At 40.3% G+C, this 11,343-nt stretch overlaps 1 protein-coding gene across 1 annotated transcript; it reads right to left on the bottom strand.

The window, feature by feature from the left end:
* Positions 1 to 814: 814 nt before the first annotated feature.
* kif20bb (kinesin family member 20Bb) lies at positions 815 to 11,158 on the bottom strand. Its single transcript, XM_030775078.1, has 29 exons — positions 11,051 to 11,158; positions 10,869 to 10,958; positions 10,561 to 10,680; positions 10,314 to 10,452; positions 9,808 to 9,992; positions 9,601 to 9,661; positions 9,197 to 9,406; positions 8,612 to 8,723; positions 8,380 to 8,451; positions 8,120 to 8,269; positions 7,720 to 7,882; positions 7,247 to 7,513; positions 6,976 to 7,112; positions 6,750 to 6,879; positions 6,392 to 6,596; positions 6,219 to 6,280; positions 5,972 to 6,091; positions 4,640 to 5,832; positions 4,341 to 4,479; positions 4,130 to 4,252; positions 3,945 to 4,011; positions 3,606 to 3,731; positions 3,384 to 3,487; positions 3,105 to 3,167; positions 1,968 to 2,168; positions 1,641 to 1,715; positions 1,366 to 1,504; positions 1,125 to 1,258; positions 815 to 895 (listed from the first exon to the last, which is right to left on the bottom strand). Exons 1-29 carry the CDS (start codon positions 11,156 to 11,158, stop codon positions 815 to 817), a joined length of 4,776 nt encoding a protein of 1,591 aa, XP_030630938.1.
* Positions 11,159 to 11,343: the final 185 nt, after the last annotated feature.

Raw genomic sequence — 11,343 nt, 5'->3', positions numbered from 1 at the left:
AAAGTTAGCACTCCACAATGATAAAGTACAAAAACAATAACAAACTATTCATGTTTGCAGTGTCACATTCATTTCACCTCAGACAGTGGAGACAGAATGACTGCAGCTGTGACCTGACTGTGTAAAATGGATAGAGATCAAGAAGTCAGATAAAATGTATTACTTACGCTTCTTACATGACAGCTTCCCTCTACTCACTGACACTGGTAATAAATGACCATTATCTCCCACACTGACCCCAAACATACAGCAAGAACAATGCCTGTTCTCTTCAACAGGTTCTGTTTGTCCGTGTAAAGCATCACACAAAGCCTTGCACGACATGCTTACAGTTACGTTTTAATGGGTATGCTCTTAATATGGTCAACAGTTCTTTTTTTTACCCCAAAGGCATTTTTTGAGGAGACTGACAATTTTAAACTGACCAAATTATTGTATAAATTTACTAAAAAATGTATGTAGTTCTAACAAAATGAAGGATGGTAATGGATGTTAACAGTGGCGATTCGATGGTTTGTATGTAACTGTAAAAAGATTTGACTGAAAACAACAGGGCCCCTGACAGAGGCACCGCTCTTATAAAAATGCAGCAGATGCAGCAGCGTTATAATAATTCCAACGGTAAGAAACGTAAGATTTCCATAAAAAAAAAAACAAAAAAAAAACTCACATTATTTACATTATTTCAGTCTTGCATGAATAAAAAGAACACAAATGAACTCCATACATCACCAGAAACGATTATCATACAAACAGAGGCGAAATAAAAACAGATGTAGAAAACTGATGACCACAACAATGTCCACAGATGGTCTCATTTCTTCACAGTTCTCGTCCTGAGTTTTCTTTTGATAATGAGATGATCGCTTTCTTTATCTTCATCAGTTCCAACGATCTGCTAAAATAAAGTCAAGCAATGTTTTTATTCATTTATTTTTTTTTTAGTTTTAATTTAACCACAACATATTAAATAAAAAAAAAGAACTATTTTACTAGTACATTATAACATTATAAAAATATAATTGTAACTAGAGTAATGTGGAACATTTCAAAGGCACAAGCCATTTAAACTTTCAAAGAGATATACATAATTTAGCACCACGGCTATAAAACAGACCACTCACTGGCTGAGAAGGTATATCCATAGGAGAGGAAACGTGCGTTTTGAAAAGTTTGCGTTTCGTTCTCTTTGGCCTGTTACTGGGCACGCTTTGTGGCTCTGGGGATTTTGCAGTCACAATTCCAATGATCTTCTTGGCTAAGGTCAGAGGAGGACATTTAGCCACGTTGAGATATATAAACTATTGGACTGAGTGCAAAAATCAATCTCATCGACTGAGCCAAATGTAGAAAGACAGTACTGACCTTTGCTCCCTAGGAGGGTTGGAGAACTCTGGATGAAGTCACCAATCTTCTGCAAAGTCCCATCATTTTTGCTTTTCAGGCCTGCGGGAGAATCCTGCTGCTGTGGTCGATTGGCCTTTTTATTCAACGCTGTGGACGACTGATGAACAAGAAATATTGACACACAAATAGCTAAATGCATTTTCATGTTAAAAAGCAAATATTAACTCATTCTTTTCTTCATCACAAACAGAGAGGAAAGTATTTGCGGGTACATATTAAACACAGACTCATACCTCTGTTGACTCAATGTTCATCCTGGAATTCCCCCCGAGGCGAACATTCTTCCTATTCTCAGATGCAACTGGGTCCTAACACACACGTGCACACACAGACACAGACACACACACACAGACACACACACACAGACACACACACACACACACACACAGACACAGACACACACAGGGAGTGCAAACCAAGGTGACAACAGTTTCAGTAATGGCAAAGGCATAAAACAAGGCTATAAATTTTTTTCTTTTTTAATGAAATTTTTTTTTGGAGACTCGTGTCAACTGCGACTCATAAAATAAAGAATCCGTTTCATGAGCTCCCATATCCACCTCCAGCTCAGCACTCTTTCTCTTCCTGGCCGTTCGTCTAATTTTGATGGTGACGGGCGAGTCTTCCCCCGGCCTCCTGACGTTCACGCTGTTAGGTTTGAGTGGGCTGAAGTGGATTTCCAGCTCTGGTTTAGGGAAGCGCTGGCTTTTGCCGCTCTCTGAGGAGATGACTGAGGAGTCCAGCACAGACACCTGCTGCGACTCCTTAATGAAGGCATGAATGAAGGCGCATTCATTAGGGACAGATACAATCACAATGAAGAGGGAGCAGTAAGTCTAGAGAGAGCTCATGCATAAACATGAGAGAATAAATGCAGATAATCTCTGAACCAGATGTGCCATTAACACAGTCTTCGCTTGGATCATTAAACACTAATTCCACTTAGATTTATCATGTAATTGTATGTCTTCTGCTCTCTACTGACCTCTTGTGTTTGAGAGGTAGGGCCTTCACTGGGTTCATTTGGCTTTTTGTCGTTTTCTGTCCGACCATTTTCAGATTGACAGGATGTGATGAAATCCTCTCTCTCCCTTTTCAACTGTGAAAGGCCACCACCTTCCTTCTCAGCCTGTTGCTTTTTCAAAGCCTCCTTAAAAGAACAAGAATCGTCAAAAAATTTGAGCAGCTGTGTAAGTTGTATGATATAGTCCACATGTAATATTAATTTTCATAACAGAAGACTGTGAGCTGAACATGATTATCACTGTGTACAGTGATACACAACTGAACACAATGTTCAATGTGTTGTAAGCTCTATCGAATCTCTCTTTCTTAACAAATGACAGTTGGGCAGTTCCCCTGAAGATGTCTTAATGCTGGTTTACTATTAGGAAAGTAACAGATGTTCTGAATAACGGAGTTGGTTTGTGAGCCTGTCTCAGGTCTGAGTCTGTCAGTATGCAGCCTGTACAATAAGCCAGTCTAATCTTAACTCAGGCAGCCTCTCCTGTTGGCAGGCCTCTGAAAAAAAAAAAAAAAAAAAAAGATACAGAAAAATCAGGGAACCTGCTGCCTAAATAAATTACTCCTGTACGGCTAAGTATCCCTTCAAGTCAGAGAGGCAAGCCTGATCCTATTACCACTTCCAGCTGCGCCATGCCATGTTTCCCGCCCTCCGGTCGCCCTCCCCTCTCTGCCCCCGTGGCTCCATCCGGCCAGATCTGTTCCTTTTCCAGCCCTTTCCGCTTATCAGCCGGCTGCTTCTCATTAGGCAGCCCAAACATCAAAAGGGATGCATCCCCCCCGCCCCCTCGCCCCCCTCCCTACAGCAAGCTCTCCCTCTACTCTCGGACGAATTCAAATGGCCGAACGAAAGGACACGAAGCGGGGAATGGGCTTTTCGATGATTAAAAAAAAAAAAAGGGTCCACGCTTTCTACGTCTTACCTTTAAGATCCCTGCGTCGCCTTGCCCCGCATGACGCGCAGAAACGTCCGAGTTTGAATCCCGCTGGGGAACGTGGGAGTTCTCCGAATCACCGGTTCTTTCTCTTTGGTATCTCTCCCTCAGCTTCATCAACTCTGAAAAAAATATGCGCATTTCTGTATGAGCGCCACTGTCAACCTAAGCCAAAAAGAAATCGAAAAAGCTTAAAATACTCGTGAGCTCTGAATGAAGCATTGCAATGAGTCCTCTCACCTTTACTCAAGGATTCAATCTGTCTCAGTTTTGCCTCTAGCTCCTGCTCTTGTTTTTTCTGTGTCCTCTCTTGATCTGTCAAGGTAAGATGTGTGTCCTCAACTGCCACAGCTTTTGCCGGTGGCTCTACAAACAAATAAAACATCTCCCCATGGTGAATGACAACACAGCTCACATCAGACAGGGCGACAAGGTATGGAATTCAATGTCAAAAGAACCAGATTAAAAGAGTCTTAAGGTTAACACGCGGCTGAGAGACATAATCAGTTTGACATTTCTCATGCTACACTCAATTTTTTTCAGCATGAGCTTTTTTTTTTTTTTTTTTTTAAGAAATACCTTGACGGTCTCTGTGGTCGCGTGGGGAATTTGCTTCAGATTTCGCGCGGCTGGCTTCTCCCCGAGACTGAAAATAAATAAATAAAGTAAATAAATAAATAAAAGGAATAAGTAAACCAAATAAACTGTGGCCTGATAGCATCGTTTCTGCAGTCAGTCAGCTTTAAAGATAGGGGAGGACTCACAGTCGATAGCTGATGAATGGTTCGCTCCATACTACTCAAGCTAATCAGAGCTTGATTCTTCACCCTCTCTGAGTCACCCAGCTTCAGCTGAAGAGATTTCTTCTCTTCGTTCATGCTCGTAATCTAGAGGGAAAACCTTCGACTTTTAAACAAAAATCTGGCCTTTTGTGTTGTTGTTGTTGGGAAAATGTTTATCGGGAAAAACACTAACCTCTTTCTGCAGTCGATCAATCTGTGTATTACGATCTGTCAGCTGTTCTGTTAGATCTGAGATTTCCTTCTCTTTGATCTGCAGCTCAAGGCTTAAACTCTTGATTTTATCCAATCCATCATTCACTAATTCTTCTGACCTACAAGAGGACAAAGTCCGTCAATATTTCAGAGCCGTCTGTGCATGTTATAAGCTATTCTTAATCATTTGGGTTCCCTCACACCATACTCAAAACAAATCTAAACATCTGATTTAACAGAGACAACATAAAAAAAAATGTATGTAAAAAGAGAACGTGCTTTGAAAGCTCTTGGGCGCTTCTCTCCAATGCTCCATCCTTTTGTGCCAGTTCTGCCTTGACTTCTGTTATTCTCTTCTTTGTTTCATCTCTTTGTCTGGAGATCTCCATCCTCTGCTCTTCCTCTTCATCTCTTGCTCTACATCTGTCTCTCCTCCTCTCCTCCTGTTCTTGGCCCAGTTGGATCTGAGCCTCCCGTAGGTTTTCCTGCAGAGATTGAATCTGGGACTCTTTGGCAGCGAGTTCATTCTCCAGCTTAGTAATTCTGTCGGAGCTGCTTCTGGAGGCCTGGACCTGCTCTTGAAGCTCAGCCAACTGCTGCTCGAGTGTTGCTTGTTGTTCGCAGTGGGTGCTTCTCATTTGTTTCGCTGTGAGCTTCTCTGCTTCGTAGGAGCTGAGCAAGCTCTGGATCTTGTCGCTCTGGACGTCTCGTTCCTGTCTCAGCTGATGGCACTGCTGTTCCAGAAGACGGACCTGCTCTCTGGCCTGATTCAGCTCCTTCTCCATATTCTCTATCTGCAGGTTTTTATCTTGGGATGTCCCAACCATCTTCTCGCACTCTTTGCGAAGCGCTTCTATGGTGTCTCGGAAGGCGGAGCTGCTCCTCTGCGCCGGCGAGAACTCTTCTTTGGCGAGTTTCTGACGCAAACGCTCTGCCTCTCGCATTAAAGATTCAATGGTTTTGGATTGCACACTGGATTCATCATCACGTTCTTTAAGAAGTGTCTTTGTTGCCTCTAGATCTTCAGTAAGTTTGTCTGTGATCTCTTTCTGAGTGCTTAATTTTGACTCTGTGGACTTCAGCTTTGTGCTCAACTCGTATGCTGTGACCTGGAGCAGACGAAGCTCACTGGTAAGGGCCTTATTCTCATCCGTGAGTTTGGCTGTTTCTGTTCTCTCTGCGGTGAGAGAGGAGAGGGCAGCCTCACAAGCTTGTTCTTGCTTTTCAAGGTCCTTGGTCAAACACTGTACAGTGTGCTCAAGTGAACTCTTCTCATATCTGAGCTCATCAAGGATCTCATCTTTTGATTTCACCTCCTCCACAAGCTTCTGAATATCTAAATTTCTACTCTTCACCAAACCCACTTGGCTTTCTCTTCCCTCTTCATCAGAGACGTGGTCATTACTCCTCACGCATTTGCAATTATTTCTTAAGTGTAAGATTTCCTCCTTGATACTATCAATCAAGACCCTCTGAAGAGCAGAAGAAGAAGAAGATTAAAAAAAAAAATTCACCTTTAAAACCATATTGAAAACACCGACTTTACAACCTGCAACTATCATGACACTGAACCGAGTTCTTGTTAACAATGAAGTGACATCTTTTACTTACATCTTTAGTAGCTGTCTCAACATTCTGGTCCAATGCTGTCTGTAGTTTGACTATCACATCATCCTTTTCTTGACAAATTGCCATAAGTTCCTGACACTTCATGGTCTGACTTTCCAAATTCTATAAAATTGTAGGACAAGAAAGGGTAAAAAAAAAAAAAAAATACATACATTATTTTGACATTAGTGGGATGCATTTACAGTGAATCATCCTCCCTCAACAGACCAAACTCCAAAACAGGACGTACCCTTTCTGCCTCTTGTAGCAGCTCATTTGACTCCTGTGTCTGAGCTTGTGTCGTTTCTAATTCTGAAATGAAATTAGAGAAATAAGCTCAGAACAGCCTTTGCTGGGCTCGCTGTTTATTTGACAAGCGTCGGTAAAAAAAAACCCCCAAAAAACAAAAACACGCGAACTCACCCTTGGTTTTAAGGCTGAGGAGCTGCCGGCTTTTGAGGAGCTCTTGGTTTAACTCCTCCAGCTGTGCTCTCAGACTGCCGATGGTGCCGGGGGAATCAGGCTCATTTACCAAGCACGTCTGCGCCGTCTCTGCATCCATCTTTATCTTAGCCAGGTCATCCCGCATCGTCTCAATCATCCCATTCAAAAACGCTATCTTTGCTTCCTGGTTGGAAAAAAAAAAAAAAAAAGGTTTAAACAAGCAGACAAACAAAACATAGCACGCTCTCCCTATTTTGTTTAACAAAGCGAATGTGGAGGTAAACAGAATTGAAATGATTTCCTACAGTTGAACAGGTGTGGAAATAGATAGAATTACCTGTGTTGATTCTTCAGCACAGCTAGCAGCTGCCAATTCACTGGCATTTCTGTTGACTAAATTTTTAAGTATTTCCAACCTCCTCTCAGCACGCTCCTCAACAATCTCTTTTTCTCTCTGAAGACGTTCGCTGCGGGGGGAAAAAAGAGGCTTACAATAAGTTCATGTGATTTTTAATGATAAGGAAGTCATCTCCTTTTGTTGAAATGGAAATGGCATAACTTACTTATAATCCTTTTCCATGTTAGAAAACAGCTCCATGAATTCAGTGTTAACCTCCTCACGGATACGAGATTCTAACACCAGTTTTTCGGATTGCTCCCTACAAAGTTTCTCCTTGAGCTCTTCAATCTGCTCCTTTAACTTGACAGAACAATAACAACTGAAACGTTATCAAAATAATTGAAGACACAACGAAGTATACATGTTTTGCAAAGAAATAAAAAAAAAAAAAAATCAATCACCAAAAAAAAAAAAAAAAAAAAAAAAAATCACACCTGAGATACACATTGATCTTCTCCTGCTTCCAGAATAGTGTCTTCCACCATGCTCTCTTCTTCACTTTCTTCTTCTTCCTCTTCTTCGACATCATCATCATCACATTCATCCTCCTGCACATCCTCCAGACTCATGTCCCAACCCATGAGTGAACTCTTTCTTCTGCCCAGAGGCTCTCTGCTGTCTGCACTGTTAATGATGAGAGAAACGTCCCTGGCTGATCTCTTGGGCACGATGAAAGCAGATTTGGGGTTGAGAACCACAACCTGTTGTTTGAGTGAAGAACTTGTGTAAATAGCACCGTCATGCATTAAGAGCCGACAATGACATTAGACTCTTGCTTAGTAACATAGTAACAGCGTTATTTTTACTTTATCTAAGTAGCTACTTCCGTCACAGTGCAAAAAAAATCCACACACATTTTTTGACTACTGGCTGACATACACTATGAAACTCTGATGAACTCACTGACCTTTTGAGCCACTGCAGAGAATTTGAGAACATTCAGGGTTTCATCATACATAGAGGCACACTGATTGATATTGACAATCATGCAGGCTTTCCCACGGCCACAGAAAAAACCCTGCAAATAGTGAGTAAGCTTGCTCTCTCTGAAAGGAATGTGTTGTTGGAACCTACAGGAAGTTTAACAACAAAATATGAACATTGATTTGATAATCACTCATGGATATTAATACTACAGCAACATAAATGACAATAAAATACACACAGACAATAAAGAGTGAAACAAGACAAATAAATTAGGCCAAAACATGACATGCAAAGCACCAAAACAACCATTTACAGAACACAGAAATATCAGCAGCAACCCTTCCGATGTCATAGTCACATGAGAAACGTCAATCACTCACTTTGACTGAGTCTGGTTGAGTCTCAGTGCGTTGATGCATTTTCCCAGTGTCAGCAGCGAAGTGTTAATGTTCCCTGCCTCTTTTAACCGGTCTCCTCTGTTCTGAGTTTTTGCACATCTCTCTGATCCGGCTAGATCGCATAAAGTCAGCCTTTGAAAAAAATATGGGGGAAAACAAGATTGATCAAAAAAAAAAGAACTAAGCACAGTTTCATTCTGTGAGGAACCGTTTGACACGCTGGCATGCTGGAATATACTTACTCGCTAATTGTCTGAACTCGTGGAACACCTACGTCTTCAATCCGCAAAATCCGGATTGAGAATATGCTATGGCTGAGGGAAAAAAAGTTTTGATTATATTTTTGCATTAAGAGCACAAATAAATCCATAAAATGTGATATCTTATTCCAATAAAATATATTTTCACTTCTTAAAACAAAATGAAAACGTACCGGCCTAATATGACAAGGAATTGTTTAAAACTGAGACTTACCTTCTGCTTGAAACATTGTTGAGCTTTGTGGAGGAAAAACTTTGATTTTTCCGTCCAATTTTCACAATTTTGTAAGCTTCATTTGCATTGTTCACCTGAATCCACTTAAGATCTGACAGAAAATGGAAATGTTCAGAGTAAAAATCAGAATCAGTGTGGTGTTCAGAATCTATTATTACATGGTATGTAACATGGTAATTACATGGTATGTAATATGGTATTATAGGTATCATTTCTTTGATTAAACTAGACAAAACTGCACATCCGCAATAAATGTGAGGAGCTACTAATAAGGACTGCTTTAGGAAATACTTGAAGAAAAGCTCTGTTTTTGCAGTCTGTCATGGAAGAGTTACATGACACACATAGGTTTGATTTATCCAGAAACATCATGCTTCAACTCAGAACTAAACCTTAACCACGATTTGACTTCATAATTAGAATATGAACAACATACAGTGGTATCACTGGAACCCCAATGGGTGTGCTACTAGGTTTTATCATCGAATTATGTTTAGGAGCTTCCCTCATTCAGCATGACAATAAGACACCAGGAGAGTAAGACTGAGGAAAAATCATTTTTACCTTTGACAAATGCATTGCCTTTGATGTCTTGTGAAAGTCTCAAAACATTCCTTTTTTGCGAACCATTTGGAATAAGATCAAGCAAGTCGTGAATGCTTTCATTGTAGATTTCACAAAAGGACACCCATACTGAGAATTTAACATGAGGGTCATCCTCCATACAGAGACTATCTCCGTCGATCTGTCCATCCACATCACTGGACAAAGAACCTGGAAAAAAACAACTCTCTTTAACACCACAAAATAAAAACTCTCAAAGTAAGCAGCATTCAATCCAACTTCAAGAGTCAAAAGACATTACCACAACAGATGTTGTCAAATATACAACAATATTTACAATATCTGAAATATTAAGACACCAATATGGATGGAACGCAGTTTGGAAACAGAAAAAAAACACTTGCCTTCAAGCAAAGTTTTGCCACATGAACTGGACATTGAGGACATGGTATTCTGAGAATTACCCTAGAGGATTAAAAAAAATCCAAGTGTGGTGAGCGTAACACCAAGACAACTTCAAAATGCGAATTATTATCCCAAACTTCTTCTATGACTAAAATACTTGATAATATGCAAACCAGTGCATAAACTTTTTGGAGGAAAAAAATTACCTCTTTGAATCTCCGAAGAATGTTTCTTTTGTTTGCTGCTTCCTCATCCTGCTGGTCTTTCGTTAGCCTTGTAAAGTCTACACATCGATGCGGTTTGATGTTATTTTGTGTGTAGATTCGTCCCTCGATGCTATTGAAGATAACATTCAGGGACCTTGGTAGAATTCCACCATCCGTCTCAGGGCCTTTACCATTAAAGGGAAAGCATTCATCACCACTCAGTGAAAGGAGCACGATCTAGGGCCCATTTCTCATGTTAAGAGAGTATACAGTAAATGAGTTATGGTGCATAGGGGCTTTTTTTTGCATATGAAGAGGACTTCCCTGCCAGGCATTTCGTCTGGGGTTACAAAATCATTTTTTAACTCAACCAATATACAACCAATTCAAGCAATATTCAGAGTTAGGCCACTAATCAAATTTACATATTTAAATTCATATCTGTGCTACTGGAAGGAAATTTCTTCAGAACAAAACAAAGTAAAAAAAAAAAAAAAAAGGTTTACCCAGAAAAGTAAATGTCTTCCCGGCATTAGTTACACCATAAGTGAACACCACAGAATTCCCTCCTTCCAGAACATCTTTTACAAGGCTTTTGGTTGAGCCATCAAATATTTGTCTTTGGGTGGTTTCTGGTCCATACACCTGGAAAATGCATTTGGCAGTATGTCATTCCACAAACTTGTGATTAAAAATACTAGGAGCTCAAATCCAGTCCTGATGTCAGCAATGACAACACTGTAATGTTCTCACCTGTGAAAACTGGAAACGTTGAGCAATCTGAGGACCCCATTTATCACTCTGTCTGGCAGACAGAGATGTTCTCGGAGCCTTTAGTACCACTGTGTTTGGTGGTTCAATCGTAACGCACTCCTATAAAGCAGTGAAAATAAAAGATGATTTTATTAATGCGAAATGGGCACAGAAAGATTTACAACCTCACTTAACCAAGTTTTAAAAATGCTGTCCCATTAGGCATTGTTATACTGTTCTTCTCCGGCTGACAAATGTTATACAATCTACTATTCAGTCAGTCTATTAGAATTTGATATATAGCCTACCTGTGATTCACCCAGATCACTCTCTGCAGCGGTAAACGGACGAATACGGAGGTAAACCTGCAAATGTTCCTTCTCCAGTAACACTGCTTCCTGTGACACAGAGGGAGTGATGCTATTAAAGTGTTTAATCTGTATGAAAGAGAACACTTAAAAAAAAAAAATCGTAGCGTGGGTTATGTTACCTGAGATTCTGTGGGTATTTTGGAGAATTCTGAAAAAAGGTTTTTCTTCAAATCTTCAACAACAACAGATCCTACTCTCTGGGGTTTATAATTTAAACAGGATTCCATCATCCTAAACAAAGAAACATACAACAAAACAACAACAACAAAAAGCACATGAGCGCACCGAGATAAACTTGCTATGAGTTGACACTGGTAGACTGCTGCTGTTTTGCCCCTGGAATATGTCTGTAAAGACAGACATTTAGGCAGGATATACATAAACAATGCAGTGAATTTTCGAGGTATAATTT

Source organism: Chanos chanos, chromosome 5, assembly GCF_902362185.1.
Source record: "Chanos chanos chromosome 5, fChaCha1.1, whole genome shotgun sequence".
Taxonomy (NCBI): Eukaryota; Metazoa; Chordata; class Actinopteri; order Gonorynchiformes; family Chanidae; genus Chanos; species Chanos chanos.
The sequence above is the reverse complement of the archived record's forward strand: the minus strand, read 5'-3'. Positions and strand labels throughout refer to the sequence as shown.

Excerpts from the sequence above, each read along its gene's own strand:
- kif20bb (XM_030775078.1), bottom strand. The coding sequence starts at position 11,158 with ATGGAATCCTGTTTAAATTATAAACCCCAGAGAGTAGGATCTGTTGTT. Across the intron at positions 10,453-10,560 it reads AACGTTTCCAGTTTTCACAG|GTGTATGGACCAGAAACCAC; the intron begins GTGAGAACATTA and ends TGCATTTTCCAG. Across the intron at positions 4,253-4,340 it reads TTGATCGACTGCAGAAAGAG|ATTACGAGCATGAACGAAGA; the intron begins GTTAGTGTTTTT and ends TTTTCCCTCTAG.